Source organism: Centroberyx affinis, unplaced genomic scaffold, assembly GCF_046629955.1.
Source record: "Centroberyx affinis isolate AG114_WGS23_722 - 3 ecotype Tasmania unplaced genomic scaffold, CSIRO-AGI_Caff_v1 ptg000027l_1, whole genome shotgun sequence".
NCBI classification, from domain to species: domain Eukaryota; kingdom Metazoa; phylum Chordata; class Actinopteri; order Beryciformes; family Berycidae; genus Centroberyx; species Centroberyx affinis.
Window position 1 is genome coordinate 197,733 of NW_027278741.1, and position 18,625 is coordinate 216,357.

The 18,625-nt window shown below is 41.8% G+C and overlaps 1 protein-coding gene across 1 annotated transcript in view; it reads right to left on the reverse strand.

Annotated features, from left to right (window-relative positions):
* LOC139641094 (multiple epidermal growth factor-like domains protein 9) overlaps positions 1-18,625 on the reverse strand; it is a 38,411-nt gene that overhangs the window by 4,363 nt on the left and 15,423 nt on the right. The window contains exons 3-4 of the mRNA XM_071515341.1: positions 13,359-13,498; positions 7,507-7,656 (exon numbers count right to left, since the gene is read on the reverse strand). Of these exons, the coding sequence (XP_071371442.1) occupies positions 7,507-7,656; positions 13,359-13,498 (290 nt within the window). The remainder of the gene's footprint in view (positions 1-7,506; positions 7,657-13,358; positions 13,499-18,625) is intronic.

Genomic DNA, 18,625 nt, shown 5'->3' on the forward strand with positions numbered 1-18,625 from the left:
GTACATACTTGGCCAATAAAGCTGATTCTGAAGCAACATAAAACCCCACTAAGCTCTAGGCTATGAAGGGTGATGTAAAGGGAGGTTCCCAGGGTTCCCGCTGTGGCCCTGATGGAAAGATCCAGGACTTTTCCATGACTTTCCTGAGTGCTTCCATGACCAGAATTTTTTTATTCCTTTCTCGTTTGTTAATGTTGTTTTTCTAATGGGGTGAACAGTCTGGTTTCCACTCCAGTTGACCTGAAAAGTAAAGTAAAAGTAAAAGTAAAGTGACTCTTTTGTAAAATTCCCAGACTTTCCCTGTCTGGAATATACTTCTCAAACCTCCATGATATTCCATGAGCAATGGGAGGCCTGGATTACCAAAAGGCACACAGCCTTTATGTCTTGCATTGGTGAAATATTAACCTTTATTTATCCAGTGAGAGTTGGCTGAACATGCATGCTCTTCTCCATAGATAGTGCCCAGTAGTTACTTGCTGTGCCACTAGGTGGCTCAAGATGACAGTATACAGATTTGGGAGAGAGCCATGTTCTATGATGGGGTTTACACACAAGGCTGTGAACGACAGCAGAACCACAGGGAGGGAAATAAACTCAGACACTGCTATTATGTCTCAGGATAATTACATACATCCATCCATCTGATATTTTACAGCTCAACAGGTAAGGCATGACATCTACACTGCTAGGGTTAGGCGTTTTCCTAGTATTAATGTTCTAGAAGTATAGTTTGTAGTATTAATAAATGCTTAAATTGCATGTTGAATTGTTTTGTTAAAATGACTAAACATCTTCTTCTTCCAACCTTTGAAACACCTGATTGCATTCTTGGTACGCTAAGGCAGTGGTTCTCAACGTGGGGTCCGGCCACCACCAGGGATCCTTGAGGGAGTTCCAGGGGGTCCCCAGCAAATTGATGAATTGTTAAACTTCAGCATTTCATTTACAAGAAGTTAGAGAATGTAGAAGAATGACTGTTTTGATCATAGTTTCACTGTTATCTCTCTACCTAAAATACAGATAGTCATGGAATTCTGGACAAAATCATATCTAACAGTAAAAATATTCTCAGATTTGGGTCCAAGAGACAAAATCTCATCAAATGGGGGTCCGTGGCTCTAATGTGGACTAAACTAGGGGTCCTTGATATGAAAAAGGTTGAGAATCACTGCGTTAAGGCACTTAGGATAAAATCATCCACCTAATGGCCCTATGTCACATGCATCTTAAGAGGTGGCAGACTAATCTCTGGCCATCCTGTTCTCACAACCACCGGTCCACATCCACAGAGCTTAACCTCTTCCACCCTGCCGGTGGGACCATCACTGCAAACGCATTGCTTGGCCAAGCTTTGTTCAAACACATAACTTTATTTTTTTTAACAAGATGCCAAGGTTTCCCAAAGAAGCCAAATATGTCGTGCTGAATCACAGGGAAATGAAAACTATGCACAAGACATGTAGATTTTTTTTTCCATTTGATGTATTGGTGCAGTCATAAAAAATGTTTTTTTCTAATTTTGAAGCTACTCAAGGGGAAATTTAAGGGAGAGTCAGGGTGCAAGAGGTTAAAGGAAATACCCCTCCTAAAACACAAATACAGACATCTGCAGAAAGTCCTGTGAGTGTAAACCATCACGTCCAAAGGTTTCTGGACATGTGAGTACACAGGTAAGACGGAAGCATCTCAATGATGGATTTATAAATGAAATTGTACCAGTGAATACACTTCCGCATGTACAGAGAAGGCCACCCAGCTCTGACGTACAGGGTGCAGCGATTTACACCCAGTAATAAACCTCAAAGTGCCAAGATAGACAGTATCTAGCTTCCATAAACTTTCAGCTGACCGATTCATGTAAAGCAGATCACCACCAGCAATGCAAAAATGTTGCTAAAACCAGGTATTTCCTAGCTCTAAAAAGGAGAAGCAAGCTTTATTTCAGGAATAAAAACCCAACTTCAGCTTAAGCTTTGAAACGAGATATTCAATGTGGCATTCAAAAGACAGACGGTGACCAATTCGATACCCAGACACTTCTAGAAGTCCAGAAGTCTTTTACAGAAGACGATCAATAGTGAATAACGGTAACATCGGCATATAAATGGTACATAGCATTGGGTATATTGTGACACAGGTTAATGACATAGATTGGTGAACAGAATTGGGCCTAGTACTGAGCCTTGGGCCACGCCTTTGGAAACATTCAAAACAGGTGAGGTGGACCCATCACAATTACGTATATACTGCTAAATATACTGCTGTCCAATTGTAGTTCAGTTTAGGTGTACTGTGACATCAATTTGTACTAAATACCCAACTGTTATTGTAATATTGCATGTTTTGTGTACGGTTCTCATTTTTTTCCTCTTTTCCAATCCAATCAATAAAAGTTCAATTGGTTTCAACTTTTGACGCATGAAAAAATGCAGACAATGCGTAAAAAAGTGTGTATTCTCTATGGGGCTGATGGATGATGATCAGGTTTTGATGAATACAAAATCTACTAAAGTATGATAGTCCTGATTTAGATGTGGCTAATCTACATTGGTGCCCGTCTTTGATAGAGAACTAGCCTCCTATTCAGCAATGTGGACCAGCTGAGTGAGTGACACTTTCCATTTACAGACTCCAGCCCTCACCAGACTAGAGCACTCAGTGTTGAATGATTTAGACACAGATGCCTGCCTTCCAATGGCCTAGATGTAGGTCTGAATCTGGTGTAGTCACATGACAACATTGTACTCTAACACTATGCGGGCTGCTCTTGATTAGCTTGATTTAACCTCTGCTGGGGGTTCAAAGGCAGCCGGGCCGCTGTGTTATATAACCAGGAGGAAACACGAGCCACTCTGCACCGGGCCAAGGACCTGACCTGGTTGTTTACCAATCATCATCCACCATGGTATGACACGCATATGTAGGCCTATTAGAACTGTTTGACATACACACACACAACACACACACACACATGCACACAGACAGAAAGAAAACAATTAAAATTTTATTAAGCTTAGGACAACTGAACGAGCCGAGCCATCCTATACCACTGAGAACAGACACAATCATACATGGATGATTTAATAAGTGTGACCCACATTCTGCCTACTGATGCAATGCTCCGTTTCACCTTTCTCTATGTCAGTATGGAGGGCTATCCTTTTACTGCAACAGGCCTAATCAGCAGATTTGGAAGGCATCTATCCCACAGGGCTGAGCCATGATACTGCATTGTGGCATCTTCTCATTTATCACTGTTGCCAGGGCAACCTCTACCTGAAGCTGGTCTTTCTAGCTCCAGTATTTCGTCCACAGCTTACATAAGAGCAGCTCTTGTAGGACATGACATATGCTGTGCATATTTCTGATCATTCTCTTTCACAATGCAGCTCTTCCTATAGTTGCTAGATGTAATGTTGCCCATCCCCCCGGTCTGTTGCTGCCTGACTTGCTGTGAAATGGCCCAGCTGTGTTCATGTTGTCCCAGCTCGGCTCAGCCTGGTTCGTGTCCCTTTCCCCTCCTTTCCACGTTGCACAACCTCCGCCGTGGCCCCTGGCGGGGGCAAACACGACCTGACAGCCTAAGTGCCTCTATACATGGCTGTTGCCATGCTGGCCGCCACCAATGGGGGGCCGTCAGGATGCTACAGCACCGTAAATGATTGGTCCAGGACAGGGAAGGGAGAGGTGACAAGGAGTCACTAAATAGACTGAACATATTGATACAATGCTGAATGAATGTGTTAGGTAGTTCAGGTATACGTTGTGGTATTGGTCAGGTATTGTTTGACTAAACATTAGAATGGAAATGTGTATCTAAGCCACTACAATGGCTACACTTACATCCACAGAGTAACCTGTCTATTGGCCAAGTTAAGATCTTATTCAGGTTAAGCTGTTTACATGAACCTCTGACCTGTGATTGAGTCTCCCTGTTGCCATAAATACACCAGTTAACAAAATAGTCCTTTCTGCCTGTGGTGTCCTGTACGTGGTTCACAAGCAAAACAGCATGAAAAGGTTCAGCCGCCAGCTAAACTCTTTGACAGTGCAATGGATAACTTTTAATACAGGGGAAAGCAATGATGATTCAGTACTACTCGGTGTCATGTTTTTATTGACATCAAAATGTACCCATAAGTGTTGCGCAAGTCTGAGTCTGACAGACGGTGAAAACCAGAAGTGAAAGCAATAAGATATTTCCATGTCACAGTAACCTGTTTAATATGGGAGTAAGCCAGACATCTTAACCAGGTTTCCTGTAATCCGAGTATGAGCTTACCCAGGTATTTCTAACCCAGGTATGACATGGACATATTTACACCCACAACCTCAGTAACCTGGGTTAAAAACGCTCTTAAGAACGGAATCCTCTATGCATGTAAACAGCCAGTGTCTAGAGTTTAAAGAAATTGGTGCCATGACCAAAACCATACAGTCGCAGGAAAATAGAAAGACTTGTTCAAGGCAACAGCAAATGTATAACAGCTATTTATGATGCGGAGAAGGGCATCTCAGAACCACAACTGATCCAAACTCGAAGTGGATGGGTAGAGTCGCAGAAGAACATGTTGGCTTCCACTCCTGTCAGCTAAAAATAAGAAGATGAAGCTACAGCGGGCACATGATCCCCAAAACTGGACGACTGCAAAGTGGAAAACCGCCGCCTGGTCCGATGAATGGTTTCTATTGTGACACATTAGGCTCCTTAGTACCAATGGAGCATCATTTGAATGCCGCATTTGAATGCCGCAGGAGACCTAAACATTGTTGTTAACCAGGAGCCGCCCTTCATGTCTGGCATTTTTTTTTCCCTTCCCGGAGGATAAAGATAGTTCAGGAACATGACAATGACTTGAGTTCAGTTCAGATCTCAACTCAATAAACCTTTGGGATGAGGTGGAGCAGGATGTTCGCAGCATGATTGCGCCGCCATAAAGTCTGCGGGAACTATTGAGTCAGCATAGACCGAGATCCCTGTGGGACGTTTTCGGGCACCTTGTTGAATCCGGGCCTTGGAGAACTCGGGGGGGTGGGTCCTACCCACTAGCTAGATGTATCTCATAAAAGTGGCCACTGAGTGTATGTGGAGTGATATCTGTAATCTATTGTAGGTCCTCCACTGTCCCTTTGCACTAAAGATAAGGTCCTGCCGTCCCTGTGTTGTGTATGTAGGGCAGTGGTAGCCTAGAGGTTAGAGAAATGGGTTCATGCCAGGAAGGTCACCGGTTTAATCCCGACTGTCTGGGAAAGGAGTACTGTATTTTACAGTATGCTAAATACTTGGTATGTATTTGGCAAGCACAGTATGTGGTAAGAAGTAGTTATTTTGCCAATTTATAAAAGTAAACTAAGTAAATAATCTGGGTATTACACAGAACCTGCCTGGTAAGTATGTAGTAACAAGTAGTAGTCATCCCAGGTACTTACTGGTTACAATTCCCATTAAGTCATGGATAATTAATATACAACTGTGTAGTTACACGGTAAGAATGTTGTAAAAAGATACAAATAAATGGGTTTTTGAGGCCTGATGCAGACGATTTTTTGCCCCCGAGACAGCAGGGACTCTATTGATTGCTTGGTCGGTTTACCACTTTTGGTCACGTGGGTGAAAGTGTGCCGCAGGGACTTAGAGACTTTAGTATGCAATGTCGCAGGGCTGTTAGACACTTAGTCTCGTTTGACTGACGCTGATAGCAGATATTCAGTATCTTTAAATTTGCCCATTTCATGCCGGAAAAATCCCCAAAATTCAAAGTATTCACCGTTTCCTCCAGAATTTGACTCTTGGCAGGGTTAGACCAAACTCAGGAAAGCGCTCCAGGGTAAGAAATCACTGCTCTAAGCAAACTACAGGTCTGAAAACGCCCTTACATTCTGATAAACACCCCGGCAGACCCAGAGAACACCACATTCAAATCAACCACCGGATTGCTCCTTTTTTGACGCTACAACTCAGCACGTCTCCCACATTCTTGATTATTTTACGCAGCGGTTCCAACAATTATCCAATTAAGTGGGTCGGTAGACTCGGCGCTGTTTGTATGTGTTTGCATTTCTGTGGCGGTGTGGGTTGGGGAACCAGACTGGGCAAGACAGTCATGATGAGGGCGCTTGGGAGATGCAGGAAGCAAGGTGGCCTAGTGGTATACAGAAACCGTCCTGTAATTAAAGGCTCGTGGGTTCGGTCCAATATGTATCCATCAACGGCCATGAGGCGTGTTGTAACCTCAAGTAACCTGGTTTTGGGTTGTAAACATCATGTTAGATAGGCTGGGTAAGCTCATACTCCGATTATGAGAAACTGGCTGAGATGCCTGGCTTACTCCTAGGGCTGGGTGACGTTATCGTTTCCGTTTTCGATTCTTCTTATCGATACGATCCTTTATTGATTTCCCTATCGATTCCTACTGCATAAATTGTCAGGGGTTAAAGACAACTTCCAGCTTTAGTGGAGTTAACTTTGTTTTATTACTCAAGAAACACATTGCTGTGCAGTTACTTTTGTCTCAGAATTACTTTTCAAAACAGCTAAGGCACATTTGGCATAATACTTTTTACGCATTATGTAATAACTTGACAAAATGTAATACATTTTCACTTCATAATAACACCCGCATTTTGTAATAATCTGCCGCATTTTGTAATACACAGCCTGAATGCAATATGTAATAAATTTCCCCGTCTTTTGTAATAAATTATTACATATTGCAGTGGTTATTACAAAATGCGGAATACATTGACACTTAATGTAGTTTTGACCAATGAAAGATACTAATCTACTGAACTAATAGTATCTTTTTAAAATGAATTATGAGTCAGTATGATTCATGCTAGAATGCATAAAAAAAACATTGTTATAATGTTATAACGATTTTTATGAATGAAGACATCCATTTTGGTTAGTTATTACATAATGCACCATATTATTACATTTTCATCAAAAAAAAAGTGCAACTCCCGTATTTTGTAAATTTATTACATATTGCGTTCAGGCTGTGTATTACAAAATGCGGCAGATTATTACAAAATGCGGGTGTTATTACATTATGAAGTGAAAATTTATTACATTTTGTCGAGGTATTACATAATGCGTTGTTACATACCTTACCAGTGAAAGCGTGAAAAAACGTCACGCAATTTGAATCCTATTTGTATTTACCACTGACATGAGGGTGAGTACCTACGTGACCCCCCCCCTATTTTTATGGCTTTATTGTGTACAGTGGAGAGAGACAGGAAAGTGGGGAGAGAGAGGGGGGATGACATGTGACAAAGGTCCCACGCCGATTTTGAACCCAGGTACGCCAACTGAGCCACCGGGACGACATTTTGATGTCAGCAAACAATGATCACAATATTAATAGTACACACCGCTTTAATGGTACATGTAAACATAGCCGGTGAGCCCCCCTACCTGCTTGCTCACTGCGAGACACCCTGGATATAAGAGCACCAGCTAAATGCCTGAAGTGTGAATGTGAGCGGCAGGCTACTGACCGGAGTGACAGCTGCCAGTGGAGGTGGAGTTGGAGCAGGGACACGGTGCACAGGCTTCGGTCAGGGCGGCGCCGGGCCTGCGGTAGGAACCGGGCTTGCATTCCTCACAGTTGGCTCCCTGGGTGTTGTCCACGCAGTTCAGACATACACCTGGAGGAGAGACCAAAGGGAAAATGATCAGAAGGTTCTTCTATGGACCTGACCCGATTCGGGCTTTTGAATGCCAATATTGATATTGTTAAGAGTGATAGCTGATATTTTGGGCTGATATTTAAGGCAATTTCAATATTCAAAGACTGCAAATTTGACCATTTGCATGCCAAAAAATTACAAGTATTCATAAAATTCCCCAAGAATTTTACTTGTCAGGATGGAAAAGCATCTGAAACAGCATTCAGACCATCATGGGACACTAAAACTCTCCACTGAAACCCAGGATAACACCAATACTAATAATACTAATAATAACAATAAGAAAAATAACAACAACCATGCATATTTGTGTAGAATCAAATCGGGTTAACAGCTCCCATAGACAACCAGTGTAGTATTGATCAATTCTACAATAAATATGTAATCAGTCCAACTGCATCATATCAGAGGTGGACCACACTGACTGGACCAGATCTGGTCATAGACATGATGGACATGGACATGGACATGATGTGTGGGTCACAGCCAAACCCTTTGACAGTTTTAACAGCTACATGGCGAGGACAGGAGTTTTCAATGATGAGCAGGTTAAGACAGTGGTGAGACCAGAGAACATCTTAACTGTTTGAGAGAGAACATCTTTACAGTTTGAGGTGGACTGAAGAACAGAGAACATCTTTACAGTTTGAGATGAACTGAAGAACAGAGAACATCTTTACAGTTTGAGATGGGCTGAAGAACAGAGAACATCTTAACAAAGGGATGGACTGAAGAACAGAGAACATCTTAACAAAGGGATGGACTGAAGAACAGAGAACATCTTTACAGTTTGAGATGGACTGAAGAACAGAGAACATCTTAACAGTTTGAGATGGACTGAAGAACAGAGAACATCTTTACAGTTTGAGATGAACTGAAGAACAGAGAACATCTTTACAGTTTGAGATGGACTGAAGAACAGAGAACATCTTTACAGTTTGAGATGGGCTGAAGAACAGAGAACATCTTTACAGTTTGAGATGGACTGAAGAACAGAGAACATCTTAACAAAGGGATAGACTGAAGAACAGAGAACATCTTTACAGTTTGAGATGAACTGAAGAACAGAGAACATCTTAACAGTTTGAGATGGACTGAAGAACAGAGAACATCTTTACAGTTTGAGATGGACTGAAGAACAGAGAACATCTTAACAGTTTGAGATGGACTGAAGAACAGAGAACATCTTTACAGTTTGAGATGAACTGAAGAACAGAGAACATCTTTACAGTTTGAGATGGACTGAAGAACAGAGAACATCTTTACAGTTTGAGATGGGCTGAAGAACAGAGAACATCTTTACAGTTTGAGATGGACTGAAGAACAGAGAACATCTTAACAAAGGGATAGACTGAAGAACAGAGAACATCTTTACAGTTTGAGATGAACTGAAGAACAGAGAACATCTTTACAGTTTGAGATGGACTGAAGAACAGAGAACATCTTTACAGTTTGAGATGGACTGAAGAACAGAGAACATCTTTACAGTTTGAGATGGGCTGAAGAACAGAGAACATCTTTACAGTTTGAGATGGGCTGAAGAACAGAGAACATCTTTACAGTTTGAGATGGGCTGAAGAACAGAGAACATCTTTACAGTTTGAGATGGGCTGAAGAACAGAGAACATCTTTACAGTTTGAGATGGACTGAAGAACAGAGAACATCTTAACAGTTTGAGGTGGACTGAAGAACAGAGAACATCTTTACAGTTTGAGGTGGACTGAAGAACAGAGAACATCTTTACAGTTTGAGGTGGACTGAAGAACAGAGAACATCTTAACAAAGGGATGGACTGAAGAACAGAGAACATCTTTACAGTTTGAGATGGGCTGAAGAACAGAGAACATCTTTACAGTTTGAGATGGACTGAAGAACAGAGAACATCTTAACAGTTTGAGGTGGACTGAAGAACAGAGAACATCTTTACAGTTTGAGGTGGACTGAAGAACAGAGAACATCTTTACAGTTTGAGATGGACTGAAGAACAGAGAACATCTTTACAGTTTGAGATGGGCTGAAGAACAGAGAACATCTTTACAGTTTGAGATGGACTGAAGAACAGAGAACATCTTAACAAAGGGATAGACTGAAGAACAGAGAACATCTTTACAGTTTGAGATGAACTGAAGAACAGAGAACATCTTAACAAAGGGATGGACTGAAGAACAGAGAACATCTTAACAAAGGGATGGACTGAAGAACAGAGAACATCTTTACAGTTTGAGGTGGACTGAAGAACAGAGAACATCTTTACAGTTTGAGGTGGACTGAAGAACAGAGAACATCTTTACAGTTTGAGGTGGACTGAAGAACAGAGAACATCTTTACAGTTTGAGATGGACTGAAGAACAGAGAACATCTTAACAAAGGGATGGACTGAAGAACAGAGAACATCTTAACAAAGGGATGGACTGAAGAACAGAGAACATCTTTACAGTTTGAGGTGGACTGAAGAACAGAGAACATCTTTACAGTTTGAGGTGGACTGAAGAACAGAGAACATCTTTACAGTTTGAGGTGGACTGAAGAACAGAGAACATCTTTACAGTTTGAGGTGGACTGAAGAACAGAGAACATCTTAACAAAGGGATGGACTGAAGAACAGAGAACATCTTAACAAAGGGATGGACTGAAGAACAGAGAACATCTTTACAGTTTGAGATGGACTGAAAAAAAGAGAGTATCTTTACAGTTTGAAATGGACTGTGTGCTTGATGTCATGCAATCTATTAAGACACAAAGCTGTTTCGGGGCTTCCCATTCATTCTCATCAGTCAAGTCACCATCCGATGCATCCTTAGGCTGGCAAGTAAACTTCCGACATATATATTTGTCCTTTGTTCTTACGTTCTTTTGTTTTGGAATCATACTTCGGCTAGAAAGACCCCTGCAGAATCTTAGGCCTCCATGGCACATGGTCGAGATCCACTGTTGTGGAGGGGATGAGCGGTGTAAGCACAGTTGGAAGGCAGGCTATGCGGTGGGCCGATACCCGATATGTGCTGCTATTGTTTCTCTCTGCCCTTCCTCTCTGTAGAGGACACCCACCGCTTATCGTGCCTGTCTAATGGGAAACAATGTCTCAGTGGGGGGACAATCTGCCTCTGTCCCGCTGAGATTGAAATGACGAGTCACTGTGGTGTTAATCTGAGGTACACAGTCATTCGGATGGCGTTTTATCTGCACGCCGCGTTCTTATGCAAGCGGCCCTAGAGAGAGAGGCCAGGGTCGTGCTTTAGTGGGAGCTGTCAAACCTGAGCTATGTTAATCTACAGCACTCTGAACCCTGATCCCTGGCAAGGCTATGGCACTCCATCTGGCTCTGCATTATAATGGCAAGACATATGGCTTCTTAACACTGAACGCCCCGTCTAATCCCCCCTCCACCTTTCCTCCTTTTCAAGCCTCTCACTAGCTTGAAGAGTTTAGGCTCAAAGCGTGACTGGTGTGCGGTGGACAGGAGCCCTCCCTTAAAGGAATAGTTCACCCAAAAATGAAAATTCTGTCATCATCTCCTCCCCCTCATGCCAGTGGAAACACAGGTGAAGTTTGTCCATATAACACACAGGGAGGCTGCAGCACAACTCCATAGCAGCCTTCTCCAAAACAACTGAAGTCAGTGGGGACCAGTTCTTCAGAGTTCCAAAAAGACCTACAGTATATTCACACCATCATTTAGTGCAAATCTTAACTACAGCTGATTGATTTGCAACAAATAACGGTGTATAGGTCTTTCTATTCACAGTGTGATTGTTTGGCTGTTTTTGTTTTGGAACTCTAAAGAACAGGTCCCCATTGACTTCAGTTGTTTTGGAGAAGGCTGCTACCAAGTTGTGCTGGCAACCTCCCTGTGTGTTATATGGACTAACAAATTTCACCTGTGTTTCATTTGGCATGAGGGTGAGTAGATGATGACAGAATTTTCATTTTTGGGTGAACTATTCCTTTAATAAATCAACCTAAACTCAGTTTACCCACCATTTCATATATATGCATGTATGGATTAAGAGAGAGACAGAATAGTATTACGGGCCCATTCGCAAACAAGATCATGAAACCTAATTTTCCAACTTTCTCCAAAATCCGGAGTGAAGAAATAGAAGAATTATATGACCAAAACCTGGGCTAGCTCTTTGTGGTTTCACAATCGGCTTAGAGGTTAGTCCCAGAAAATGCACCTACATCCTTCTCACCGCTCAAGTCTTAACTGTTCTGTTCATGAGATTGCGTAATCACTAATCAAACATGGCAGATAGCCATCGTATAATACCAGGGTGTCAACCTGCAAAAAGCCCAACAGGAAATTTACAGAGAGCTTGTATATTTCATTGGCAAGTATCGGACTGATCCATTTAGATTATCGTTTCCAGAGGGACTGCATTCTGAATTTTACTCAGCAGTCCGTGGGGTTCACCAGCTTTGCTAGGTTGCCATCTGGTGCCATTCCTTCAATCAACTCAAATAGGCTTTCTGCATGACTGCTTGTTACTCACAGGTAATGTTAGCTTTCATACTGGTAATGACCGTTTCCCATATGCTAACGTCTGTCTAACATGTCCAATACTTTACAATTTACATGCGTAGTCACCGCCAGTGTGTGATTGGCTGTCAAACTGTCAATCAAAGCTCTGGCATGAACAGAAAGGATACACCCACAATTGTCTAGACAGGGTGCTGGATGTAGTGACAATGTGGGTGCAGAAAATTAGCAGGCAAAGATGTTTTTCATGAGTTTATTGTACTGTGCCAACAGTATTTAACAACAGCATCTAACTGAATTTAAAGTCACTAACATGGGTCTTTAAATATTTTTTTTATGGTATTAATTTGTGCATGTATTAGGGTTTGACTGATACAGATTTTTGAAGGCTAATACCAATATTTTTACACTGAAACTGCCGATAGCCGATTTTCATACCAAAAAATTCAGTGTTTCCCCCATCACTTTTTTTCTTGTCAGGGTGGGAAACCCACTTAACCAGCATTTAGATAATCATGGGACACTAAAACTATCAATTGAATCCCAGAATGAAAAAAGATAAATAAAAATAAACCATATTCATAAATACTTGTGTGGATTCTGACCAAAATGTCCCATTAGAATCAATTCAGGTTAAGGGCTTCCCATAGACAACCAGTGTAGCATTGATCAATTATACAATAAATATGGAATCAATTAGGGCTGGGCGATATGGTTGAAATCAATATCATGATAATCATAAGGATTTTTCTCGATATCAATATATATCACGATATGGTTCATGTATGCAAAATCACGTTAAATAATCAAATGAATGTTCATCTCATTGAACCGAATGGTAATGTTAGGTGTGATGTCAAACAAAACAGAAATATTCAAATAATATTCCTACCATACCTCATTTTATGAGAGTTTTTAAGTAAAATTTGCTTGTCATCATCAATTCAGACAGCAGAAATGTGTGTCACGATATCAAAATATCTTCATATCATCACGATATGATTCCACTGAAAGACGATAAACGATAATATTGAATTATCGCTCAGCCCTAGAATCAATCAAACTGCATCATATGAGAGGTGGATGACACCGCCTGGACCAGATCTGATTTTTAATAAAAAAGGACAACATCAGCCCGTTATATCAGCAGAATGATAGTGTGTATGCAAGCAGACTCACCGGACTGCGGGTGGCAGTAGTTGGTGTGGTTGTGACACTGGCATGGCTGGCAGCCAGTGCTGCTGAAGCGGAAGAAGCCCGGGTGGCATTCATCACACTTGGGTCCATACACTCCCGTCTTGCACACACACATCCCTGAGCTGGAAGGGGGGGGGGCAGATGAAAGCACGTAATCAGAACACTGTACAAAACACAGTCCCAGAAAGCAATCACCATAATGCTGCCTAACGCAAGGCTCGAGAGAGAGGGCAATAATCTGTGGATGGAGCTCTCTGTTCAGAACGCTCGTTGGATTAGAGTCATGGCATCCGATGTCCAGACCGCTGTGGCGATTCCACGCGTGACTTCCTGCAGGTTCTCCCATCCATCCATCCATCCATCCATCCATCTGCTTCCTATAACTCTGCTACAGATGGGGTTCAAAGCATGGGGTCGGACGCAGTTCCGAGCTGTCTGGACCATTCGTATTCAACATTTTAGCGGAATTGGTGGGTAGAGCTGAACGACGGGGTCTGGCCCAGAACGACGAGAGCTCTCTCCGAAAGCATCTGGTCCGAGGCCGCGGAGGCCCAGATCACAGCGAGGAGCCGAGGCCGGTCATGGGGGAAATCCTGAGCGAAGCAAGGCCGCTACTGGCCAGGTTTTCTCATCAGAGACACTGGTGTTGAGGATAGAGTGGGTCAGGGTTCCTTGGGGACACGCTACAATCATTCTGCCTGTATTAAGTGCCCTAACGCAAGGCCCAAAAAAGGAAAGAGACACAATCTCCTCTTGTTGGTAAATTCCACTTATTATATTCCGCTTGTTTTCCTAGTTTTTGCCATCATGACGATTGATTGTGTTCAAAATCTCATCACTTACTTCACTGTAGAGCTTTACATACTTCCAGTTAGCAAGGAGCACACAATCTCAACACAGTAACACCCACACTACAATGGGACCTTCCTACCAAGGTTATTATCGTTAACGAAAATTAACAAAATAACGAAAACTGGGTGTGAAAAAATTTTTTCGTTAACGGAAATAAAAATAAAAACGCGTCTTTACAAAAAAACGATAACTAACTGAAACTGTATTGTGTGTTTACAAAACTAACTAAAATAAACTAAAATTATAGAGAAAATGTCTTTAGTTTTCGTCTTTGTCAGTTTATTTCATACATAAGCCTAGTATTTTGAATTTTTGAATCTCGCCCCTGACAAATACCCCATCTTACAAAAAAGACTAAAACACTGAAACTAATAAAAACTAAACTAAAACTAAGCATTTTCAAAAAATAAAAACTAAACTAAACTAGAAAACCCGCTTTAAGAACTAAACAAAACAAAACTGAAATTGAAAACAAAAAGTCAAAACGAAATAAAAATACAAACTAATGAAAAATGCAAAACTATAATAACCTTGCTTCCTACATCTGATTTTCCAATTATCCATTGCCTGAAACTTGTGCATATTGCGGTATTAGAAGATATGTTATTTTAACTAGCGTGAGTAGTCGGTAAGTAGATCGTTGAAGTTCATCTGGTGCCACATTCATGTCATATCTGATGTTCTGTAAATATGAACTGCCAACTGAGAAAAAAACGTTCACCTCCTAGTGGTGAATTACAAGTAGGATATGTGGGCTCGGTTATCTCCCACCTGGTGTCACGGATTGTGCAAGTGTGTCAACACAAGCATAAACATAACAGGGAACCCACAGATGTCAAAATTGTGTTTATGGTTGATTTGAAATTCATCATTACAAATGATTTGGGATGTGGGCATTCCAATGAGTAAAACACGTGAACACTTTCAAGCTCAAGCAACAAAAATCACACTCTGCTTCTTCCAATATGACGTGAATGCGGTAGAGGACCGGCAGCCAGCAAAGAAAGTGTGTGAGCAATGCTAAAAAATATCAAAGAGACCATTATAACTGAAAAGTTGTGTGATAATTGTTTGATATTTAAAGACATGTAACTGCAGTGTGAATGTTATTGTGTTGAAAGGATGTGTTTTAGTTGTTTTTGGGGTTTGACTGTTGGAGATTGATTTGTGTATTGGAGAGCAGTGCTCCCTAAGAACTGGGGGTACATAAAGAGTATAGAGGCATAGAGTTATCTTCTATACTTGTGACTCCAGCTATGTGTAACAGTGTGTAACCCCCCCATAGGGGCAGCAGACCTGACTGACATGATGTTGTTGAGATGGTAATCGCAATAATTAGATGTAGTAATTGTTCTTATTTTTTGGTTCTGATGTAGATCCAATGAGATTGAAATGTTGTGAAAGTTAATAAATCCACTACTGGGGAGCATTATTCCACCATGTGGATTCATGTCTTTTGTTCAAGCTGACACTTCTCAAATCCAGCACCTGGTAAATTTTTTTTTTTTTTTATTCCAAAAAGGAAAGAGCCCACAGCTTAACAATCACTTTCACCCACCACTAGTTAGAGGGAGAGGAAGAACTACCATGGGAATGTAAAATAGGGGCTTGGGACAGCTTTACAGTCCATTTACAAAGATCTACGATCGCACGTCTAAAGATCAGAATGACTCTCTCATAATAGAAATCACATCTAAGAAATCAGCGCGAGGGAGCGTGCGACAGAAGCAGCTTGCTGTCGGGCTCCTGATGCCTTTACGTAACGGGGGTATGATTGCTCTCAGCTGAAAATATCTCAGCGGATAATGCTATCAAGAATGCTCTCCCCGACTTAAATCCAATTACGTTTGAGCTCTCCGGGACAGTTTTGAGCGTGACCGGTTTCCGTGGTCTGATGTGTCCGACTGCAAAGCCTCTCGGTCTCACCTGCACTTTCACTCTCCTTGTGTCGCTGGCTGCTAAACATGGAGGTAATTGCTGATTTATACATGAGGGAGAATTCGTTCCCGGTGAGAAAATCATCCACGAACATCCTCTACGCTCTCTGATCCCCCCCGGGGCCCGCCCTCGAGGTATTCTCCTGGGGGAAAGTACAGCGGCCGAGTCGGGGCCTGAGCGGGCCCCTCCGCCACCGGACAATGGATCCAGAAATATAATCCGGGGACAATGGCTTCAATCAAAAACGAATCAGAGTGTAAATCGAGAGCGACTGGGAGCACTTTTCCGCGAGCGTGTGCGTGGGCCCTCGACACAAACGGGGCCTTTGTTAAAACAACTGCACTTAATGCAAATGAGGAGGGGCCCCCGCGGCGATGCTTAGCGGGGCGTGGGCCGGGGGAAGCAACAGTCGTCCCCCCCCCCCCCCCTCCCCGTCCTCGGGGCTAAAAAACATGCACAAAAACAATGCACGAAAAGATCCACGTGCAGCACCATGGCCCCACTGTGATGGGGTCAGAGGGGATAATGTCTAGCAATGAATGGACAATGTGAATGAACGTTATCCGGCATGTAAGACTCAACATCTCAAACATGCAGATCCATCCTCAAAAATATCGATAACTTCAATAATATCTAATGACCTAGATCAGTGATTCTCAACCTTTTTCATATCAAGGACCCTAATTTAGTCCACATTAGAGCCACGGACCCCCATTTGATGAGATTTTGTCTCTCGAACCCAAATCTGAGAATATTTTTATTGTTCGATATGATTTTATCCAGAATTCCATGACTATCTGTATTGTAGGTAGAGAGATAACAGTGAAACTATGATCAAAACAGTCATTCTTCTACATTCTCTAATTGTGTTAAAAATGAATTTAACAATTCATCGGTTTGCTGGGGACCCCCTGGAACCCCCCGAAGGAGCCCTGGTGGTCCCCCGGACCCCATGTTGAGAACCACTGACCTAGACTGTTATGTACACAGTTATTTTGCAGGGCAACAAGTCTTTTTTGGTTCACCCGCCACCGGACAGCTGAACGTGCAATAGGTCCCGGGACAAAAACAAAATTCCACACTTTTTCTTCATAGTGTCGTAATGGCACACATGAAAAATGATGATCCAATTATGCGTGCTGAGATTTCACAATAACCCCTCAACTAGGCCATATCCCTCATTAGCTGAAAAAAATGCCATAGTCTTGCAAACCGTTCCAACCGTTTCCAAACTTATCCAGACCTGGAAAACGTCAAATTGATTTTCTACACTTTCCCTGACTTTTAAGACCTGTGTAGCAGCAGATCTTCAAAACATACAGTAAATCTGCCCATTTTTGACCCGGACCGAAATTTTCCCATTATTTGCCATTGCACCGATCAATTCTGATCAAAATCTTGCCAGTTGATTCACTATAGAGCTACTAACATCTTGCTTATCTGGGTGCAGCTTTACAATTCAGTTCTAATGGACCACTGGACACTAAACAATACCACAAAAGCGTCCAAAGCATGTCTTTTTCAACACACTGACACTCACTCTGTAATGAGACATGTAGCCTATATACTTAATATTCAGTTTTATCCATGACCTGACAACTTTCACTATTTCTTTTGCACTACTTTACACAGCGGAGGCCCCTTGAGAGATTTTGTTATTAGTGAAAGTAAACAAGGAAGTGCTAAATCAACAGCCAAGGTCATCAAAACTGCAGGGCCTGACTTCAGATAACATTTACTTTTTTTTTTCTCACGTCTCATGACAGAGTGAGTGTCAATATGTTGAAAAAGACCAGTGTCCATTGGCCCTACAGGACTGTATTGGAGAGAAAGATGCAAGTAGAGAAGCTCTACTTTTGGTCAGAATCGATGATGATGGAAAATTATGGTAAAACATATTGCGGGTTGAAACTGGCCTGAGTTGTGCTTTAATCATAATAACTGTATTTCTTTATTTATATAGCAAAACAGTGCTTTAGATCAGTGATTCTCAACCTTTTTCATATCAAGGACCCCTAAATTTAGTCCACATTAGAGCCACGGACCCCCACTTGATGAGATTGTGTCTCTCGGACCCAAATCTGAGAATATTTTTATTGTTCGATATGATTTTGTCCAGAATTCCATCACTATCTGTATTGTAGGTAGAGAGATAACAGAGAAACTATGATCAAAACAGTCATTCTTCTACATTCTCTAACTGTGTTAACTTCTTGTAAATCAAATAATGGTGAAGTATAACACTTCACATCAATTGGCTGGGGACCCCCTGGAACCCTCTCAAGGACCCCTGGTGGTCCCCGGACCCCACAGTTGAGAACCACTGCTTTAGATAAAAGTAAGAGACGAGAAGAATAAGAATTACAATAAAACACAACGAGGGATAAGCAAAAAAAGACACCGAATATATCGAATAAAAGCCTCAAATAATCGTTACAACCAATAACACCCTCAAAACA